The following is a 23,582-nucleotide window of genomic DNA, read 5'->3' on the forward strand; positions in this document are numbered from 1 at the left end:
AATGAATAGGATGTTTAACCCCATACACATGATAACTTGTTTTAAAGTATTGATTGATTTACTTTTTCTAGACATTCGCCATTGCTGGATTGGGATCTGGACTAACAGAAGCCGTTGTAGTTAACCCTTTTGAGGTAGTAAAAGTTGGCTTGCAAGCAAATCGGAACACATTTGCAGAGGTAACCATTTAATGTTTTTCTATTGTTGAAGGCATGTAAAAACTTATTTACTTATTTATGTATTTTGAGATAGAGTTTTGCTCTTGTTGCCCAGACTGGAGTGCAATGGTACGATCTCGGCTCACCGCAACCTCCACCTCCAGGGTTCAAGCTATTCTCCTGCCTCAGCCTCCCAAGTAGCTGGGATTACAGGCATGCATCACCATGCCCAGCTAATTTTGTATATTTTTTGTAGAGACAGGGTTTCTCCATGTTGGTCAGGCTGGTCTTGAACTCCTGACTTCAGGTGATCCACCTGCCTTGGCCTTCCAAAGTGCTGGGATTATAGGCATGAGCCACCACGCCTGGCCATAAAAACTTATTTTTAAGTATGCATGTGAAACAATGGACCCAACTTTTATCCACTTATTAAAGCCATAGTAAATCACTGTTAAGGAAATAGCATAAGAAAACATCAAATATCTCCTGCAAGTAAAGTGTTAACAAAAATGCACTGAGATCTAATGGACAAACACTTGTTTATTCATTTTTATTTTAGAGCTCTAATGTAATCTGAAATGACTTATTCGGAAATATTCTCCCAGCTGCTGGCAAAACTTCTTTTCAATTGCTCTAGAATGGACTATAGCTAAACCACTGAGGTGATAACATTATTTTGCTTTTTTAAAAAAAAAAACCGAGTCTTTTTATAAAAATGACCTCAATCCTTTCCCCACTACACCCACCACCCGCCCTGAAAGATTCGGATAATCTGTCAAACTTGTCCTTTGGTTGAATCTGAATGAGCGCTTGGACAATGATGGGTCTTGACCTTTCATCATTGGTACATGACGTTTCGTGCAGACAGCGTTCCTTGGTGTGTGCTGCCTTCACTTCCTTCCAGTTACCTAAGAATTCCCTTTCAACTGCCAAATCCAACTGTTCTTGTTTTATTCTTTTGGGTGCCAGGCACAAGGTAGGAGGAAAACAAGGGGATTGGCATCCGAGGTTTCTTCTTAACATTTTAATTTAATTCCACAACTGGGTAGCATGTGGTAGAAATTGGTTTGGAGTATCTGCTGACCTGGATCTTTCTGTAGGAAAGTTCCCCTGCCTACTGCGTAAGCAGCTGCTAATGGGTGGAGACCCTTCACTCCCACCCCACTTCCTGCCTGCTGCTGATGCTGCCTGAGAGCTTCCTGGCAGTTTCTCAGGCAGGGGTATGGGAAAGGAGGGGGGCCCTACTCACCTTTAGCTGCCAAGACCTGAGGGGACAGGGTTGGGCTGTTACAGCAGATGGTATCTACTCAGATGAGGTCAATCCTAATTCAGGGGGAATTTTTTTTACATTTCAAAAGATTGTCTTAAATACAGTGATATACAGCACCTTATAAAAAGTTGAAAATCTCTGTATTCTAGTTTTTGTTTCTCTTTATTCTTTCTTGAATAAAAGAAAAAGATGGTAAGGAATGGGGGAGGGGAAAAGAAACATTTTTTAAATGTCTTATTATATGGAGCATTTAAAACAGTTCCCATGGAATCTGCTTAAGGAAAACTTGGTTTGTTGGACTGGGAGAATTACCAGCTAGAAGAATATTGCAGAGATCCCTGTCCGGTATTCCATCTTACCCCTTGGGAATCTTGTCTTGAAGCAGCAATGAGTAGGCAAAGGAATAAACAGGATTTGAGTTGCAGTTCTCTATCTAGGCAGCATGTAACCAAAAGGACTCAAATGGGACAGAACATCAAGGGGCACTCACAGGAATGAAAATTATGAGTTATCAGGGCACCTTGACTCATGCTAATGTTCTTTTTCTCTCCATTGCCCTCAAGGAGGCTCTGCACTGAGGCCAAGTAAGAGCTGCTAATGTTTTGCATGTGCTAATGACTTGCTAGAACACAATAAACACCCTTCCTGCCCAACAAAAGAATGTGCTGCATGTGTACATGCCACCAGTTCATCACTTACACAAATGCAGTCAGTGTAAATTACGTATGTTTAGCCATTTTTTAAAGCAGGGGGCAGGGGATAGCAGGAGCTTGTTTGGGGTCATTTCTTTTGCATTATCCACTGAACTGGACATTATCGGGTATTTACTTAGAATAAAATCAATTAGATGCATTATAAAATATTTTAAAAGTGACTTTAGTTAGAATTTAGCAAAGTAGTAATTATGTAGGTAACATGCATCAGCATTTATTTACAGCAGCTAGCAGAATTCAGTAGCTGAAATGAGAAGGTGTTCTGATGCGGCACATTATGGGCAATGTTCATCGAACTGAAGCAATAGGTGCTTTTCCTCAATAGACAGTAATGGGATTGTGCCTATTGTAGAAAATGTCTGAGAAAAAGAGATGATATGATAAGAATAGAACATTTGGATCTAGTTATTTAGAAAATAATTGCTAGTCATTTTTACTAGTATCTTATAGGTCTTTTGGCTAGGACTCAATAATGCCGAAGCCTTCTTCATTGACTAGCTCCTTCTTTCATCCAACAAGGAAATAGATACCCTTTAGTTAACCTGTGCCTGTGTTGATTTAACTCAAATATTAGGTATGCTCACCTCGGCATGTGTATGACCAGGAATAATTCTTGCTTTCTTCACTCTAAGGCTTTGTGGGTTGTTAAGTATAAAAGGGAGATGTGGAGGAAGAGGAAGAAGAGGAGGAAGAGAAATGAAGAAGAAAAGAATTAATGTAATGTCCACTGCCTTTAAAAATTTGACTTAAAAAAATTAATACAAGCCTAAAAGTAATGCATATTTATGTTACAAAGCACCAAAATATATATGTTTCTTAAATATGCATGTATAAGTACACCAAAAATGATCTAGACTCTAGAGCAGTGCTATCTAATAGAAATATGTGAGCCACATTTTTAGCAGCTACATTTAAAAAATGAAAAGAAACAGGTGAAATTAATTTAATAATGTATTTTATTTAACCCAGTATATTCATTTTTCTTAAGACTATTTTTAGAGCAATTTTAGGTGCACAGCAAAATTGAGCAAGAGGTAGAAACTTCCTATGAACCCCATGCCCCCACACCTGCATCATCTTCCCCATGATCAACATCTCTCACCAGAGCAGTCCATTTGTTTTAATTGATGAACCTACATTAACATGTCATTCTCACCCAAGTCCATAGTTTACATTATGGCTCACTCTTGGTGCTGTACCTCTATGAGTTTGAACAAATGTGTAATGACATATATTCATCATTATAGTATCATACAGAGTAATTTCACCGCCCTGAAAATCCTGTGTTCTGCCTATTCATCCCTCCCCACCCCACTTAATCCCTGGCAACCACTGATCTTTTTACTGTCTATAATTTCTCATTTCAATGTGTAATTGATATAAAAATTATATGAGATATTTACATTCTTCCTTTATACTAAATTTAAAAATCTGGTGTATATTTTATGCTAACAGCACATCTCAACTAGGACATTTCAGGTGCTCAATGGCCACATGTGGGTAGTAACTTCCAACCTGTGGGTAGTAACTTTCGTATAGAGTAGTTCAGGTCTATAGGAACTCATACTAAAATTCATACCTCTGGAGAGGAGATTGGAATAGAGGAGGAGAAGGTGAGAGTTTAAGAGAAGGGCTTTGTGATGTTGAATGTTTTAACATGAGAATGCATTCATGTTTTGTCTGTGAACATTTATATGCATGCTCTTCGTAGAAAATTTAGAAAATTTAGAACAGTTTAAAGAAAAGTATGTTATCCAAAGGAAATGCTTCTAATGGCTCTGCCAAGATCAAGCCCTGCCTTCAGGGAAGACCTTCTCAGCTAATCAGGTGGGAATGACTTGCTGGCCTATCTTGGAGCTCAACCTTGCGTAATTCAGGTGCCATGATTTCATTTATAGGAGCAGAACCCATATTTTTTCCTACTCTGTAATTTCTAACAGAGTTTAAACTTTGTTTGCCAATTACTGAAGAGCATATACAATCAGAGCTGTGTAGAACAGGAAGAACAATCTTGTGGGGAGAGACACAACAAAGTTCTCATTACACTTTTTACCATTATCCCATAGTGTGGCCTTGAACAGCGTACATGCAGTTCCCTCATTGGTAAAATGGTAGTGATCAGTCCACCTCCTTACAGCAAGCCATTTGTGTAGTGGTTGGAAGCACAAGACCTGGAGGGAGATCTCAGTTATTGACTATGTGACAGCCTCACGTTTCCTACCCTGACCCTAGCCCAGTTTCCTCATTTGTTAGGAAAAAAATAATAGTAATAGCCATGTCAAACAGTCAAATAGATGAGACTACATAAATCTGTCAGTATGGCCTGGCATGCAGTGATGGTTCAGTAAATGTTAGTCATTATTATTACTACATGATTGTTATGATAATTTTAATGTGTTAATATACACAAAGGCCTTAACACAGAGCCTGGAAAATGGTAGGCATTCAACCAATGATAACTATTGTTAGATGCAAGATGATCTTACAAATCCATAAGTTGAAGTAGAGACAGATTTATTTTGAGCTATTGCCCCAATTAATATTGAGCAGTCACAGCTGACTCCTGTTTGGGGCACCAACAGAGCTCACTGAGCAACGGTCTTCTCCCTCAGTGTGCCTTAGGTCATTATCAGATGCCAGGGCCATCCATTCAGCCTGAATTCCTTATGAAGGCATATGGACTGGCAGCCTGCTTACAATACCTGTTGATAAGGTCTTTAAACTCAGATAAGAGCCCATTATCATGAATAGCAGTAGCTGGATATCTGTTTACTGTAAATAACTAGCACTTAGCAGCAGAAGTTAGAGATGAAACTAAAAACATTTGAGGCCACTTTGGGAAGAATTCTACCACAATCAAGAGATTTCTTCCTCTGGAATAGCTGTGTAAAGTTAACATGAATTCTCAATTAAGCCTTCTTAATCACTTCACATGGAAGGTTATGAACTTAGCTCATTTTCAGCCTTTTCAGTCAGTTACTAGTTGCGGTGGAACACCAAATGGATGGGCTACACGCAGAATGGCCAACTGGCTTGACAACACCTTTAAGGAAAGCAAAGCAGGTACCCTGCAGATGCTTATTTTGCAGATAGGTAGCTCTTGCCCTGCCAATTGGGAGAATTTCTCAGGAAGCGTGTCTACTGTTCAGCCTGTCTGCCCTAATGTCTTGGACATAAACCACCCTGGTGTCCTACACAATGTATTTTGGATTTTCCTATTTCTACAGCCTAAGGTGGTGAGTCAGTGGGATCTTTTAAACATGAAATTTCCAAACAACTTTTAGCAAGAAGTTGCTGCAGCTGAGAGGGGCACTGCAGCAGAGGACAGCAGAGGACAGCCAAGGACAACAGCAGCCAATATGATACTTAATATAATACTGAAAGTCTTCTGTGTAAGGGGAGAGATAGAGATGGAACAAAGGAACTGCTACAGTTCCAGGTGCAGAGAGCATGGTCTAGAAGAAGGTGTGGGCTGTAGGTGGATGTCCCTTTGCCATGTGGGATTGGCCTGGCTGGCAGAAGGCAAGAATGGTGCCCTGTAGCCAGGATCCAAGTGCAGCACTGGCATAGAGCAAAAGTTCCTTCTGTTAGGTTCATGGCAGCCAAATGATAGGAACTGGAGTCCTGGAGCTGCAAGTGGAGTTCCCATCAAGAACGACAGGTACTGTGCCTGCTCCAGCTGCCCTGGGCTCTCCCTTCTGATCCTCTACCCAGTCAGAAGTATGTTACCCACAAAATATGCCTCTCACCTAGTTTAACCATAAACTGTTTTTTAAAAATGTGAATTTACAATAGCAAAGACTTGGAACCAACCCAAATGCCCATCAATGATAGACTGGATTAAGAAAATGTGGCACATACACACCATGGAATACTATGCAGCCATAAAAAAGGATGAGTTCATGTCCTTTGTACGGACATGGATGAAGCTGGAAACCATCATTCTCATCAAACTATCGCAAGGACAAAAAAAACAAACACTGCATGTCCTCACTTATAGGTGGGAATTGAGCAATGAGAACACTTGGGCACAGGAAGGGGAACATCACACACCGGGACCTGTTGTGGGGTGAGGGGAGGGGGGAGGGATAGTATTAGGAGATATACCTAATGTAAACAATGAATTAATGGGTGCAGCACACCAACATGGCACATGTATACATATGTAACAAACCTGCACGTTGTGCACATGTACCCTAGAACTTAAAGTATAATAAAAAATAAATAAATAAAAATTAATTAAATAAATAAATAATGTGAATTTAAAATGTGGTGAATTTAGTTCCTGATACTGCCCTCATATACTTCCAGCTTATGTATAACTATTTTAATAGGTGTGCTTATCTTGCCTACACTTCTTAAATTACCACCGTATTAGTCAAAGACTATAATCCCTGCCACACTTCCTCCAATTCTAATACCAGAGTCTTGGCCAGTAGCTTAAACTTCACAGTGAATAAAGAAAACCAGTCTGTAATTTAAATATGCTTGACCTTCTGTGGGGAGTAAAGTAATCATAGCTTTGTCATGCTCTGGTTTGGTTCACTGGGTGTAAAAACGTGTGTGGATAAAATTGGGATAGACCCAAATTTCCCCCCATCCTTCAAACTAAACCCAGGCAATGAGTTGTTCTGATCTGTTGTCTCTTTGGCTTGGGACTAAGCTTGCCCAAGGATTTCCCTATTGGAGATGGTTTGCACACCCAGTCTTGCCAATGTGACTTTGTAGCTTGCTGTCCTTACAGGACCTCCCCAAACTGGCTGCATTGGTTTTTATCTGTATATTTATAAGATCTAGAAGTCCCCTATTAGTTGTGCTAAGCCAAGTGGTGTTTGGCTGGCATGCTCTCTGCTAGCCTGGAAAAATGTTAATTTCTCCCCAGAAGCAAAATCTTGTGTGAATTGTTTCCCAGTTTTCCTCTCCACTTTGAAATCTACTTCAAAGTTATTATTTGGCTAAAGGGTTATGTTTTCCTTCCCTTGAGGTCTATAGGATTTGCCTCTGATGTGTGGCTGGGGCACAGGTTTTCCTTCTAGTCTGTCATTTTTTATCTGTGTTACATATGAACATAATCATTCTCACCCCAAATATGAAACTAAACCTATAGGAAATTGCAAAAGCCTGTTTCACCTCCATTTAGTCTTCAAAGATGTTCAGCCCAAGAAAGAAATACTTAGTGTTCTGTCTTGCTCTGATTATAATTTTAAGGATCAACGAACAGATAACAAATGTGTAACTGATGGTAAAATCTTTAAAGACAGGAATTTTTTTAAAAATTAGCTCAGGGTTTGGTTCTGGTTTGGGATAACACCAATAAATATAGTTCTTCACACTTTATCCTGGGAACTGAATAATCTGATAGCGACCAATTAGATCATGTATGATATAACAAAGTTTAGCAAGTATGTTCTCCATGGAAAATCAATAAATGTTTAAACTTATTATATTACATACAGTCAACTTTATGTTGATAAAGTAAATTGAAGGGCTTTGTTTTGTGATCATCTCTTTTGAGAGAGAGAGAAGTTGAGTTATACAGAGAGTGAGCGTGTGGCTCTGTTTACAGATATTGGGAGAAGCCAGCTTCAAGGGCATGTCAACATTCATGATGATGTATTGGGTTAAGTTCAAATTTTTCCTGCATTACTGTGTAAAACACTGCCTGGCAATAATTCAGCACAGAAATTATTTCTTTCCAGTCTATGATTCCTGTGGGCAGAAAAGAAAATTATGCATATGAATCCGTTCCTATAGTTATCTTTCAATAATATCTAAAGCAGCAGCCAAGTTGTCTCTCTATTATCATTTATAGAAAATAGATGTGTCTTCCATTCAACTGTGCCAGGAACCCTAGATTTTTGTTTTCAGAATCAAGACTTTGAAGTAATGATAATAGCTACCATTTACAGAATATCTACTATATATCAGACACTCTGCAATTTGCCTTATGTGACTTTTTCCTTTTATTTGATTTTTTTAAATATTTATATAATTTTGTGAATTATTAACATAATACTTTTTTAACAAATCAAGTAAGACAGAGCTATATAAAGAAAAATTAGTTTATTTTTGCCAACATCTCCCTCTAACCCTATCCCAGTTGTCGCCACTGTGAACCCTTCAATTTTTTCTGATGCTCACACTCAGTTGATATTTCAAATCTCTCTTTATAAGGTTGGTGGCTTTATCCACGTTTTATAGGGTAGAGAAAATAAAGCCCAAAAAAGTTAGCTCTAAGAAACTGAACATTAACGTAGATGTCTCTTTCTAGTCAACCATACTGTTTTCATTGGGATAAAGAAATCTGGATAATTAAGAAGCTCAAGGGAAAAGCAAAAGAAAAGTGTTTATGAGACCATGAAGAAGCAAAGCCTCCTCTTTGTTGCCAGTCTTTCCTGAGTCGTAACCCGTGTGGCCACAGCACTGTCACCTTCTTTCTTCCCAGCTCTGCCATCAGTGCAGGGGCAAGGCACAGCGTCAGCGTTTCATCACCTGCAGGGCGCCGTGCTCCTCCAGGGCTAGCTATTGAATAGCAATTTGATATTGACATAGCTTTGTGGTTCGGTGTCTGGGAGGGGTTGTTGATGGCAAATTCTTCTCCACTCACCGGTTGTTTGCAAATAGACCTGTTCATCCAACATACACTCTGGATAGACTCTAATTATATCTGGGTATCTTTTTTGTTCATAATCATGCCCTTTTAAAACAAACTGTAATGATGAATTTGTGAAATATCTAAGCTAAGAGAACTATAAATGTGGACTTCTTCAGCTTGATTCTTCTCCTTTCACTTACATTTTGTTCTCAAATAAAAGGAAGGTTTTTCTCTGATTTTTAAATTTTTCAAATGTATGAAAATGCTTCAAGACCTCATTTGAGTAATGAAAAGTATGGATGATCTTCATTTCCTGAAGAACAAGTATATTTTCCTACCTTAGTGGAGCAACTGGGTCCCCTTTTTTTAAACAAAGCAGTGTTTTTCTGAAGGCCCAGATATGGACACTCACTCCATTGTGCAGTCTCATCCGGTTTGCTTTCCAGCCATGTGATGAAATCCGGTGCAACACCCATATTCCATTGGCTTTCAAATGCAACCCGTTCACCTTTCCATAGGAATGCATGTGGAGCGTGCTTTCCTTTGACATGCTGTGCCTAGAACTCTTCTTTGGCCTTAGAGATGGAGGAAATCCACTGACACACCCAAGCCTGTACCCACTGGCCGTACTCCTAGTGGTATTTACCCAGGGAACAATGCCTGCTGCCTAAAATCCTGCCTGTGATCTCATGAGCTAATCAGAGCCAGGTATGGTCAGTAGTCAGTTGGAAGAACTCCAGAAAAAATAACTTGGGCTGTCACAGGTCATCTCAGTGATTTGTTGGTAGTACTGGGCTCTCAGAGAGTAAGGATTCAGTGCCCCAGAGTGGTGCCTGGAAGCTTCATTTATACCAAGGATCTTCTCTCTCTCTTTTTAACATTTTTTTGTATTTTAAAATATATTTTATTAGATATATTTGATGTTGGCAACATGATGTTATGGGATACAAATAGATAATAAAATGGTGACTACAGAGAAGCAGATTAACATATCTATCATCTCACATAGTGACTATTTTTGTGTGTGGCAAGAGCAGCTAAAATTTGCTTATTTAACAAAACTCCCTAAAACAGTACAATACGATTTTATTAACTCTAGTCCTCATGTTGGACATTAGATCTCTAGGCTTGTTCATCCTGCTGACGCTTTGCACACTTCGACCTGCATCTCCTCATCTCTCCCTGCTCCTCGCATCACCCCTGGTAACCACTGTTTTATTCTATCTACATGCATATTTGACCTATTTTGTTTTGGATTTTATATATAAGTGATCATATGATATTTTTCTTTCTGTATTTGGCTTATTTCACTTAGGATCTCCTTATTTATTTAATTATCTATTTGTTATTTTTGAGATGGAGTCTCGCTCTGTCGCCCAGACTGGAGTGTAGTGGCACCATCTCTGCTCACTGCAACCTCCACCTCCCGGGTTCAAGGGATTCTTCTACCTCAGCCTCCCAAGTAGCTGGGACTACAGGCCTGCATCACCATGACTGGCTAATTTTTGTATTATTAGTAGAGACAGGGTTTCACCATATTAGCCAGCTGGTCTTGAACTTCTGACCTCGTGATCCACCCTCCTTGGCCTCCCAAAGTGCTGGGATTACAGGCATGAGCCACTGTGCCCAGCCAAGGATCTGCTTTTTTAATTAAACCTTTTAACAACTTTTTAAACAGAAATTTGATTCCATTTCCCATAACCATTATAGAATACTCTCATAGGTAAATATAAAAATCATCAGGCTATCTCTTCATGTAAAAATTAAAGCAAAAATATTTAAGTCTCATCCCAATCCACTTATTCTTCCATGCTTTTCAGATTGGGTGCAGTCAATGAAAGTACAACGAGGAAAGTTAGAGTGCAATTTGGCCCACAATTGGTAACTAAATATGAAAGTTGGAGTGAATCTAAATATTAGAAGGAAACTGAGCTAGTGGGTGATCTGCTGGGTTAGATAGTATTGGAATCATTTGGCTGATGCTGCTAATTAGTTACCATTTTGTTTTTAAATGGAAACCCCATAATCAAATAAGTTTAGTAAAATTCCATGTGTTTACAGAGATCTAGTCAAAATTATTCTGTATTTTCCTATTTAAGCATCCTAGTGGAAGTCGTGTTTTGCCTTTCTAATTAAATATTTGCTTACGTGTGTGAAACAATGTCCCTGAATGAAGAAAGAAAACACACTATCATACTATTACTTCTTATTTTTATAGGCAATTGAGTTCTGGTTTTATTTATCCCAAAGCCTCCATTTGCCAGAAAAATATATTTGTACTATTATTCATCGTTACTTAGATCAGTTGGATTGTCAAACTCTGAAACTCTTATTACCTATGTATAATAAGAATGAGTGTGTAAAGAACAACATTGGATTAGATGCAGAGTTCTGCTTAAGCCATTTATCAGCAGCATTTTATCTTAGGCATGTTGCTTAACAATCCTTGATTTCCTCACCTGAAAAATGAGATATACCAGCTGCCTACCTTACAAGGTTGCTGAGAGAAGCAATCAGGTATGTTAGGATGGCAGAACCACCAAGAGTGTAAAAGTACAGATTTGGAGTTCAAGGAACCTCAGTTGGAGACCTGTTGTTACCATTTACTCTGTAATCTTGGGCGAGTAACTTAACTTCTAAGTCTTAATTTCCTTATCTTCCAAATAGGGGTCATGCTAAGACATATCTCACACACTTATTGAGAGGATTAAATGACACCATAAAGTACTGAGCATGTATGATAATGGCTAAAGGTGTTGAGCACTTCCTGTGTTCCAGCTACCTGATCACATATATGAATGTGCTCTGTAGGCTGGAAAGCCATGTAGAGGGGGAAGCCCAATTCATGTGCTTTTCCATTGCCAGCCTTTCCTCCCATATGCAGAGATCCTAGCCAGGGTACTCACTTTGAGGGATAAGGAAGAGGCCAATTTATAGGATCTACTGCTCCAGAGAGGAAAGCTCCTGGGTGAGGCACTATACCTGGAACAAGATCTCTACCCCAAGCATTGAATTTGGTTGAGTCTCGGAGGAAGCAGACCTGTTGTCTTGCATGCTGCATGCATTTCTGGTGGACTTTATCACAAAGGTCTGGGACTCTTGGAAAAGGAAAGGACAGCCAGAAGGAATGAAGAAATAAAGAAGCTTTCTCTCTCTCAAATCAGACTCCACCTTTTGGTTGCCACTGCCTTCAACTAACAAAGAAATTACCTGTCATTTTATTGTTATAACTATTTTTATGATTGTCAGCGTAACTGCCATTATTGTTAACAGCTAAGTGTATAGTGAATGCTTAGAATGGACTAAGTTGCTTACAATGGACTAAGTTCATTGACTTCTTTCAACAATCTCAAAAATCCTGTGAGGAAGTTTTTTTGTTGTTGTTGTTGTTTGTTTTTTGAGATAGGGTCTCACTTTCACTCTGTCATCCAGGCTGGAGACTGTCACCATGCAATGACAGGATAAACAGTTCACTGCGGCCTCACCTTCCAGACCTCAAGTGATCCTCCCGCATCAGCCTCCTGAGTCAGCCTCCTGAGTAACTGGGATCACAGGCTTGCCATAGCGCCTGGCTAATTTTTTAATTTTTTGTAGTGACTGGGGTCTTACTATGTTGCTCAGGCTGGTCTTGAACTCATGGGCTCAAGCACTCCTCCTGCCTCAGCCTCCCAAAATGCTGAGATTACAGGTTTGAGCCACTGCAGAAGCCACCAGCCTCAGGAAGATTCTATCATTATCCTTATTTACAAATTAATAAAGTGAGAATTAATCGGAGAGAATAAAATACTTGCCAAAGTACAAGTGGTATTGCTGAGACTCAAACTTGGAACTGTCTAGCTCTGAGCTCCTATTTCCAATTACTATGCTACTCTTCAATTAATTACTGACAACTAGAGTTCAAACTCAACAAAGCACTTGAGTTTAAAATCCATGCATTATGGCCGGGCACCGTGGCTCCCGCCTGTAATCCCAACACTTTGGGAAGCCGAGGCGGGCAGATCACGAGGTCAGGAAATCGAGACCATCCTGGCTAACACGGTGAAACCCCGTCTCTACTAAAAATGCAAAAAAATTAGCCGGGCGTGGCGGCGGGCGCCGGTAGTCCCAGCTACTTGGGAGGCTGAGGCAGGAGAATGGCGTGAACCCCGGAGACGGAGCTTGCAGTGAGCCGAGATCGCGCCACTGCACTCCAGCCTGGGCGACTGAGTGAGACTCCGTCTCAGAAGAAAAAAAAAAAATCCATGCATTATGTTTGCTTAAACACACACAGCACCCAAGTCAGTGAAAATCAGGAAATGGACAATTAGCAAATGCCATTTGAATATTTGTCAACTCTCACCAAGATCTAGGAGAAATCTTCTCAAGATGATGAGAAAGATGCTATCCAAATTAATAATTAGTTTAGTCATCCTAATTCTAATGACTTAGCATACTAACACTTTTAAACAATAGAAACATCTTTACACCCATTTTTTTAGGGAAAGCCATTGTTATTTGCACTTTATTTTAGCGCCATTGGTTTCTCTGTTGCTCTAAAACTTAGATGGCCTCGGAGCTCCTCCTCCCTCATGCCCTCAGGACCTCAGAGGAGTGAGGATGGAGAAAAGGTTTAGGCTGGGTGCAGGGAGAACCTGTGTTGGTCAGGCAGCCTCACCTCTGTCCTGTTCCTCCCAGCCCCAGGAAAGCTGTCCTCTCCTTCCCCCACCCCTAGACTGCCTTTCTTGAAGCAAGACAGCGGTACTTGGGCAGTTTACTCAGCACTTCCAGGGTCTTTACAACAAAAACGAGTTTCTGCTCAACTTGTCCTATCTCTTTTGAAAACCCAAAAATAATGATTTGGGGATGAAAGTCAATGTGCTGAAACACAAAACAATCTCATGTTGTCAAACAGAAAGTAAACTTTAACCTTCAGAAAATTTTTTGGTTTTCCTGTATGATATGTCTTATTGTTTTAAGATGTATTCTCACATGGTTTTTTCATATTACAAAGAAGAGTTTTCTTAAGCTTATTGTAATTGATTGTAATTAGCTCCCTTAAATTAATAGATGAAGTTGAGTGTAGCTAGAGTCTTCAAACCATTTATCAGCCAAAACTATAGGATTTACTATCTAAACAAGCTCATTTAAATGTTTCACATTAATTACATAGCTATTATAAATGCAGACTGGAAGAAAAGCCTTGATGGGATTTGTTCTATTCTCTTCTGCTGATGTAGCCTTAATTGCACATGATAAGAAAATACTTTTAGTCTGAAAGTATGCCAGACTGCCACGACCACTCTAACAACCTGCTTCAGTGAAATATCAAACAAATGTCATGTCAGTGTGTGCCTCATAGGTGGAAAAAAAAAACAGTTTCCCCTATTATTCAATGAAAATATGAGAGAGATATCTTTTGTACAGTACCTTCAAAAAAAGAAACAATCACTCATACATTTTTTTAAAACCCATGTGAATTGTAATTGTATTGTAACAAATTGTAAATCTCAGGGTAATCGGCGGTGAGCTCTTCAGCCAGACTGGATTCTAGCAGTCAGGACATTTCAGCCTTGGATAATCAATCAGGGGACTGGAAAGGAGTAATTTCAAGGTGGTAACCGAGTACTCTCAACACCATTTATGTATAATTTATCACAGCAGTGATACACACACTGATTGCATATCTGCTTGAGGATGTGTACAATCAACAGCTATTTATCTATGGCCAATTTATAACATAGTGCCAGCTTCAACCTTTGAGGCAATAGAATCAAGACTGTAACATTAGCTTTAGAAAAACATAATTAGAAAGGTAAATACACTGGATTCAGGAGCCAAATACAAATTCCTTTTGGATAATGTGCAGTTATGGATTACCAAATTATCTATATGGTTAATCTCCTTCATTAGTGTGAATAATTCAGAATTGGATATAATTACTTACATGTTGAAAGTGATGATAGTTATAACATCAGTTTCACTAATTCTATCAGAATGGTTTGTTCTTTGCCAACAATCTTTTCTTTAAAGCCTGTTTTTATGCATGCAATTTTGTTTGCTTCTTGGGTTTGCTGATTTTAAAAGACACAGATCTAGGCATGATTATTCATAGCTGGGGGGAAAAAGTCCCTAATAATTCTGGCTTGAAGGGAAGTTAATATGGTAATTTACTGTATTCCACAGTCCCAAAAATGATCTTTCTGGCTTTGCTTCTCTCTTCTGCAGCAACCATCCACTATGGGTTATGCAAGACAAATCATTAAGAAGGAAGGCTGGGGACTCCAGGGCCTCAACAAAGGATTAACTGCAACTTTGGGACGACATGGAGTTTTCAACATGGTTTATTTTGGCTTCTACTACAATGTCAAAAACATGATTCCTGTCAATAAGGTAACTATTTAATAAATTAAAATCCTGGAGGAAAAATCCTATCAGTGAGATAGCTCCATTTGTAGAATGTTTATCCTGTCCCGGTCACTGTGCTGGACACCTACATCTATTATCTAATTCGATCCTTACATCTGCATTGAGTGCTGTTATCCCTATTTCAAATCCAGAAGCGGAGGCTTAGAAAGATCAAGGAAATTGCCCAGGCTCACATAGTAAACAGTAAAGTTGAGGACTGAACCCAAGTCTGACACCAAAATTTATCTTCTTGAAGAAGCTATTGTTACAACTGAGTGCTTTCCCTTTATTACTAATAGGAATTTCTAGAAACTGTATTATTACTTACTTTTTGTCTCAGGAGTATAACTTTCTCAAGAAAGTTGAAAGTTTTATATTTTAAATAAGTTTTGAACTCACAAGGAAAAATTGTCGGCCTAAAATTTAAATTTCACCTGGGTATTAATTTTTAATCTAGGTTAATTAGGGTAGGTAATCAATCGATTCTTCTAGAATCATTTGCTTTTGATGCAAAATAACAATGATGATAATTATTATCATCTTCAATATTATTATTTTGAAATGATAGTTTATAGGCTGGGTGCAGTGGTTCATGCCTGTAATCCTAGCACTTTGGGAGGCAAAGGCAGGAGGATTGCTTGACACCAGGAGTTTTGAAACCAGCCTGGGCAACACAATGGGACCTCTCTACAAAAAATTTAAAAATTAACCAGACATGGTGGTGTCCACTTATAGTCAAGCTACTTGGGAGGCTGCGGTGGAAGGAGCGCTTGAGCCCAGGAGTTCAAGGCTGCAGTGAGCTATGGTTGCGCCACTGCACTCCAGCCTGGTGACAGAGTAAGACCCTATTTCTTTCTTTCTTTTTCTTTTCCTTTCTTTTTTTTATTTTTCTCTTGGAGACAAAGTTTCACTCTTGTCACCCAGGCTGGAGTGCAATGGCGCAATCTCAGTTCACTGCAACCTCTGCTTCTGGGGTTCAAGAGATTCTCCTGCCTCAGCCTCCCGAGTAGCTGAGATTACAGGTGCCTGCCACCACACCCAGCTAGTTTTTTTTGCATTTTTAGTATGGCTGGGGTTTCACCTTGTTGCCCAGGCTGGTCTCAAACTCCTGACCTCAGGCGACCCACCCACCTCGGCCTCCCAAAGTGCCAGGATTACAGGCGTGAGCCACCGCGCCCGGCCAAGTAAGACCCTATTTCTAAATAATAATAATCATAATAATAACTTTTTAAATGGTAACTTACAGATACGAACAGCCTTTTTCAAATTCTGCACTATAAAAGTAGCACAGGATGTGCTTTTAAGCCATAGTATCACAGAATTTTTCCCTACCATCAAATTGCTTGCTTGCAATTAAAATTGCAATCCTGGATGCACCAGTTGGAGTAACATTTTTCACAAGCAGGCAGTTTCCCTTAGGGGTCCAGTTCTTCATTTTTCTTAGTAGAAAAGTATTGAAGGACTTTTTTTAAAATCATAAAACTATTTCTAGTATGGCTGACCAGACTGTTCAGTAAAGTTAGTTGTACCTATCTTTGCCCAGCTATCCCCCGTATTCTAGTAAAGGCCAGGACTTTTCTCAAATAACAGCTGAATCTACACCATGTGTTCCACATTAACCGTCTGTTGGCATTGCTTCACTTCACTAACCAAAGTTGTTAACCAGGTTTCACTGTATTTGGAAATCTCATTTATTGAGTAGAAGCTTATGTTTTTTTGGTCTGAAATCCCTGATTGGCCAGTGTATATAGACCCCCCCCTAGTGACTGACAATTCTGATTCCAGGGACCCTCAGAGTTCTCCTCTTGTCAAGGTGTAGAATATGAGTGCAATAAACACTTTGTTTCTGGATGACACAAAGAAGCTCTCAAAACACTGAGATTTTTTTTAGCAGGAACCTGCTAAATAATTTGTAAGGCCCAGAGCAGAATGAAAATGCAGAGCCCTTTGTTCAGAACTTATTAAGAATTTCAAAACAGTGACAGTAGAGCATTATACCAATCATGGGGCTCATCTCTTCTAAATGCAGGCCCCACACGACAGCACTAGTCACACACCCATGAAACCAACTCTATTTTTCAGACTGTAAGACAACCACTCTACAAAACTACAAAAATTAGCCAGGCATCGTGGCACATGCCTGTAATCCCAGCTACTTGGGAGGCTGAGGCAGGATAATTTCTTGAATTTGGGAGGTGGAGGTTGCAGTGAGCTGAGATGGTGCCATTGCACTCCACTCTGGGCAACAGAGTGAGGCTCCATCTAAAAAAAAAAAAGATTAATCAGATGTATGTTTGGTCATATGCTAAAAAAGAAAATCCACAAGTACAAACTTTATTCTACAATTAATCAATACACTTAAGTTATTAAATGTTCTGAATTGTTAAAAAAACAAAACAAAACAAAAAAAACCTAAACTGGCACAGTGGCTGAAGCCTGTAATCCCAGCACTTTGGGAGGCTGTGTCAGGAGGATTGCTTGAGGCCAAGAGTTGAGACAGGCCCAGGGAACATAGTGAGACATCATCTCTACAAAAAAAAATAAAAAATAAAAAATAAAAAACATTAGCCAGGTGTGATTGCACACATCTGTAGTCCCAACTACTCTGCAGACTGAGACAAGAGGATTGCTTGAGGCTAAGAGTTCAAAACCAGCCTGAGTGGCCGGGCGCGGTGGCTCACGCCTGTAATCCCAGCACTTTGGGAGGCCGAGGCGGGCGGATCACAAGGTCAGGAGATCGAGACCACGGTGAAACCCCGTCTCTACTAAAAAAAATACAAAAAAAATTAGCCGGGCGCGGTTGTGGGCGCCTGTAGTCCCAGCTACTCGGGAGGCTGAGGCAGGAGAATGGCGTGAACCTGGGAGGTGGAGCTTGCAGTGAGCCGAGATCGCGCCACTGCACTCCAGCCTGGGCGACAGAGCGAGACTCCGTCTCAAAAAAAAAAAAAAAAAAAAAAAAAACCAGCCTGAGCAACATAGTGAGAAGCTGTGTCTACAAAATTTTAAAAATTAGCCAGGTGCTGTGGTAAGTGCCTGTCGTCCCAGCTGCCTGCAAGACTGAGGTGGAAAGATTGCTTGAGCGTGGAAGGACCAGACTGCAGTGAACCATGACCATGGCACTTCACTCCAGCCTGGGTGACAGGGCAAGATCTTATTAAAAAAAAAAAAAAAATGTTAGCCTGTGTCTACCCAATTTTTTCTAATGATATTCAGTGAAATGTCAACCAGCACTTTTCCAAATGAATTATCTATTAGATAGCACTTAAGTGATTCATTTATTAATCAGGACCCTGAAAACTATCTTCTAAATATTTAAATAAAAGATACATTTTGTTCATCATAGGTTTATAATTAATTTTTTATGTTTTTATAAGTTTTACCAAGCTGAGAACCTGTAACTGGAATGCCTCATTTCCTCACTCCCATCCAGAGTATCCTACAATAGGGAGTTTACTGAGATATGATTTGTCATTATTTTATTTATTTTGTTTTCATTTATTTAGTTAGTTTTTTTTGTTTGTTTGTTTGTTTGTTTGTTTTTTGAAACAGTGTTTCTGGGCAGCCTCCACCTCCTGGGCTCAAATGATCCTCCCACCTTAGCCTCCTGAGTAGCTGGGACTACAGATATGTGCCACCACACTCAGCTAATTTTTTTATTTTTCTGTAGAAATTGGGATCTCCCTTTGTTGCCCAGGCTAGTCTTGAACTTCTGCGCTTCAGTGATCCTCCCACCTCAGCCTTTCAAAATGCTGGGATTATGGGCATCACCAACTATGCCTGGCTTTCATTATTTTAAAAAGTGAAAGTTGAATAAATTCTACTGTAATCTTCTTTGAACAGTAGTGTTGCACCAGTGAAGAATGCTAATGCATTGCTTTCTATATATTTGACTGTTAACAATTTTAAATCACAAACTTCCTTTGACAGTGCTAAAATGTGCCATGTGGATCAGAATTTCATTTCCAAGCTTTAGCTTCCAAGTTAAAAGCACTGATTCCTTTGGCAAATGAATTCTCTATTAGATATCACTTCCCATCCCCAGATTATACTAGTAAATATATACTAGATAGTACTAGTAAATAAGTGATTCATTTATTAATCAGTACTCTGATTTAATGATCTAGGCACTGGGGCCCGCTAGTTTGGGGGCTGAGAGGAATGTTGTGCGTAAAATGTGGGGTCAGCAGGTCTGAGTGTGACTCCTGGCTTTCAGTCATCATTGAACCCGTATTTATTGAGCATCTAACATGTGCCAAGCCCTGTGCCAACCACCAGGAGATGCAATAATGAGAAGCTGTCCCAGCGCTTACAAGGCAATGGATGTAACAGACAACAACAAGTAAACAAACAAGCTCACATTTAGGAGCAATAAAGGAGCAATTCCCCCAGTATAAACCTGATGGTCAGGGAAGGCTTCCCTGAGGAAGTGATATGTGAGCTGAAGAATGAGTTAGAAATTAGCAAGGGACAGCAAATGGGCAAAAGCATTCCAGACACATGGAACATCCAGCACAAAGGCTCTAGGAGGGAGAGAGCTGGGTACCTTGGATAAAATGAAAAAATAGCCCAAGCAATGAAAGCAAAAAGGTGAAGGCAAGAACGTGGCTATAGAGACACAAGGGGATCAGATCATACTGGCCGTTGTAGGCCACACTAAGGATTCTTATCTTCATCTAAGATCTTCATCATTTGGAAGCCAACAAATGATTTTAAGCAGAGGAACAGCCTAATGACTCTGGCTACAGTGTGGAGAAGGAGTGGGGTGGGGTTGGGAGGGAAAAGGCAGAATGTATACATGGAAATGATTGCAATACAAGGTGGTGGAGTCTTGGACTATAGCATCTATGGGGGAGACACGGAGAAGTGGGCCTATTTGAGAAGTATTCCGAAGGCAGAATCTGCAGGATGTGGTGATGGACCATAAGTGCATGTTGAGAAAAAGTAGGGGGTTCAGAAGGATGCCTAGGTTTTTGGCTTGAGCAACTGAAACAATTGTGGCACCATTCACTGGGAAAGAAAACCGCTGAAAGAGGAATGGGCTTATGGAGGAATATGATGGGCTCTGCCTGGAAACTCTGAGTCTAACTGCATTTGGGACTGCAAAGTGCTGATGTTAAGTTCATTGGTTGGATATGGGTCCTGTGGCTTGTGAGAAAAAAACTGAGCTGGAGATAGATGTTTAGAAGTCATCGGTCTACCTCAATGAGAAGTGAAGTCTTGTCCCTTACTGGTGGAATGACCTTGAGTCTATCACTTCACTGCTCTGAGCTTCAGTTTTTTGAATCTGTAAATTGAAAAACAGTGTTTTTCTATCTGACAAGATTGTTTTGAAGATTAAAACAAATAATATGTGAAGTAATTTGTGAATGTTAAGGTGGCACAAAAGTGAAGTGAGATGGTCCCAGTGACGTGTGAGGGAAGGAGTAGTGGAGCTCGTTAGTATGCAGAATTACAGGAGGAATTTTTTCCCCAAACTATTCCTTGTGTACTTAAATGAACGCTGGTTGGTGTTTCTTTTTTTTTTTTCTCCTGGCCTAGAACAAAGTCATTGATTTTATGTGTTCTGTAATCTAAGCCTGATTCAAAACTGGGAAACCAGTATTCTTTAAATTTAAACCATAATAAATCAATCCTTTGTGAAGGGGAAGGTATGATAATCATTAAAACATGTTGAAGAACGTCATCAAGTTGTTATAAACCATGATGAGGAGGTGGTGTTTCTTGAAGACTTTATTCCATCTTTGCTGTAGGCTGTCTCTGGCCATTCACTTTGGACAGTTTGTTTACAGGGTTATTGTTTCAATTCCCTTACCCAGCAATTGGTCATTCTGTTGTTCCAAGGAAATCTGAGATTTCACGAACTCTGACTGGCATGGGATAATTCTAGATTTTTCTTTAATTTAAAAAAAAATCTATAAATGTCTTACAGTGTTTTTCATCTTCAAAGTACTTGGTTTTACAAGAAACTGTTCATAATGTTTTTCTCTGGGGAGTGGAAATGGGGAATTGTGTGTGTGAGAGAGAGAGACAGAGACAGAGGCAGAGACAGAGAGAGATTGAGTGGGAGAAAGTGAGCAGTGGTGGAGGGAAGTACTTATTCTTTATATTAATACCATTCTAAGCTGTTGAGAGCTTTTACATTTTATATGCATTAACTTTATAATAGGAAGTAAATCACTGAAAAATGTAGCAGAACCTCATAAAATAGATCACCCAGTTTACATATTCACATTTTACTTAATTCTAAGGCTATGTTTGCAGAGATAAAATAGGAACTTAAAACAGTAAGCCCAGGTAACTCAGGTCAGTTACCATCCTTGAAGTTCTTGACTTTTTAACTCTTCAGATTAGTGATCTATGGTACATACATTTTTTAAGTTATCACAGAAAAATATCTCAACTTTCTGTGCCACTTTATGCTATTAAAATCATTTTTATAGACTCCATAATTTTGCCTGATCCTTGTCACAATAATTGTCATTTTCAGATAAGGAAACCTAAGAGGAAGTCAAGGCCCAGAGATGAGTTACTGAAGTAATTCACCTGAAGCCATATGGCAGGGGTGGGGAAAGAACGAAAGACCAGAGCTCTTTCGACCGTATCATGTAATGTTTTCACTCTACATTTTACCTTGGTTTTTTGTTTTGTTTTGTTTTGTTTTGTTTTGTTTTTTGAGATGGAGTCTTGCTCTGTCACCCAGGCTGGAGTGCAGTGGCACTATCTTGGCTCACTGCAACCTCTGCCTCCCGGGTCCAAGTGATTCTCCTGCCTCAGCCTCCTGAGTAGCTGGGATTACAGGCATGCACCACCATGCGTGGCTAATTTTTGTATTTTCAGTAGAGACAGGGTTTCACCGTGTTGGTCAGGCTGGTCTCGAGCTCCTGACCTCGTGATCCTGCCTGCCTCACCCTACCAAAATGCTGGGATTACAGGCATTAGCCACCGTGCCCAGTCTTACCTTGTATTTTGTCACACATAAATTATCTCTTTAAAAGTGGTTACTAAAATTTAAATAAATGAAGTGTCTGAAATGTCCAGATAATGTAACCGGATTCTCTTTCTGCCATGTTCAGACCCATAACCTGGTCCTCCCTTTCGTATCCTCAGTCCGTAATCCGTAGAAACACCGAATTATGAGATACGGCCCTGGAAGAATGGTGCATTACCAGTTTGAAAATGATGCCCTATGTTATGTCCTTTCAGATTTGTTTTTAGGAGCTAGCTGTTCCTATTGAATGGTGAATAAGTGACTACAATAGAGGAAAGACTGCTTTGGATATTGACTGACCATGGAATTCACTTAATGGAGGCATTCATTTACATCTTGTAGTAAATGGAATGGGGTGTCAGGATAAAGAATTACCCTTTCTCCCCAGAAAGAGGCCATCACTTCTCAAAGTAAAGCCCACTAGAAACAGATACTGATTAACTGAAATGCTGACATCTTTTTCGAATATCTGTGGGAATAAGCTCTCATTGCAAAAACAGTTTTTTTCATTACCATTCCAAGTTGGGGATGTTCAGAGCATATTATTTGTGATGTTGACATGCAAATAAAAATCATAAGATTTAAATATTGCATGTCGTGAATAATTTTGTCTTCTAGTTCCATATTTACTTCTTTTCATATGTTTCCATAAATAAAATAGTAGTGGAAACAGCTGTCTAAAGCTAATGGCTGTCAACAGTATTAAATGGTGCTTTCAGTTTGCATCCTAATTAAGGATGTTTGCAGTTATTTTGCCAAAAACAATAGACCTTTTGTGTTGAATTTTGCCATGATATAAATTACATGTGTGGGTTAGAAATATTTTAAGAGAGAACAGTTTTTCAAATGTTCAATCTTTCTTATTTAATAAACCATTTAGACCTGTCCCTGTGGTCATTCACTACAGACAGCATTAAGTCAAACATATTTATTTTCTTCCAAGGTAAATTCTGTAGAACGTCTGAGGGTGGTGCCAGACCCACTTCAGTTTACCAGAAGAAATGTGGAAATGTGTTAGTTTCATGATTGAGAGCTACATCCTTCCCTAAGGTGTGCACTGAGCTGAATGAAAAATGCACCTTTGGGTTCAAGGGGAGAACTTAGACAGAGCTGTTTATATTTTGAAAAGAAGAATCTCAATAGAATTAGAGCATGGTACAATTTAATTTATGAGCATTTAATTTTCTGATTCTCTCTTACTCCATCATTAGTCTTACCAATCATCCGGTAATGGGAAGGGCAGGAACATTAAAGTTTCATTAAGAACAACTCTCCTTTCTAGAAACCACTGGGGGAAAACTACAAGTACCTATTATCTATAAAATTCCAGGATATGTGACAGTATTCTGTGGTAAAAAGGGGTATCTTTCATTGGCAGTTTGCACAGACTCCCTAGTGGGGGTATGTATAGGGGAGGGGGTATGGGAGAGGGCAGAGAGCAGAGGGCCAGGGGTTCAAATACTTCCTTAAATAA

At 39.5% G+C, this 23,582-nt stretch overlaps 1 protein-coding gene across 2 annotated transcripts in view; it reads left to right on the forward strand.

The window, feature by feature from the left end:
• LOC105477999 (solute carrier family 25 member 21) overlaps positions 1 to 23,582 on the forward strand; it is a 518,216-nt gene that overhangs the window by 465,314 nt on the left and 29,320 nt on the right. For both annotated transcript variants that reach the window (XM_011734941.3, XM_071100296.1), the window contains exons 6-7: positions 72 to 179; positions 14,941 to 15,105. In XM_011734941.3, coding sequence (XP_011733243.1) covers positions 72 to 179; positions 14,941 to 15,105 — 273 coding nt within the window. The remainder of the gene's footprint in view (positions 1 to 71; positions 180 to 14,940; positions 15,106 to 23,582) is intronic.

This window comes from Macaca nemestrina, chromosome 7, assembly GCF_043159975.1.
Source record: "Macaca nemestrina isolate mMacNem1 chromosome 7, mMacNem.hap1, whole genome shotgun sequence".
Classification (NCBI taxonomy): Eukaryota; Metazoa; Chordata; class Mammalia; order Primates; family Cercopithecidae; genus Macaca; species Macaca nemestrina.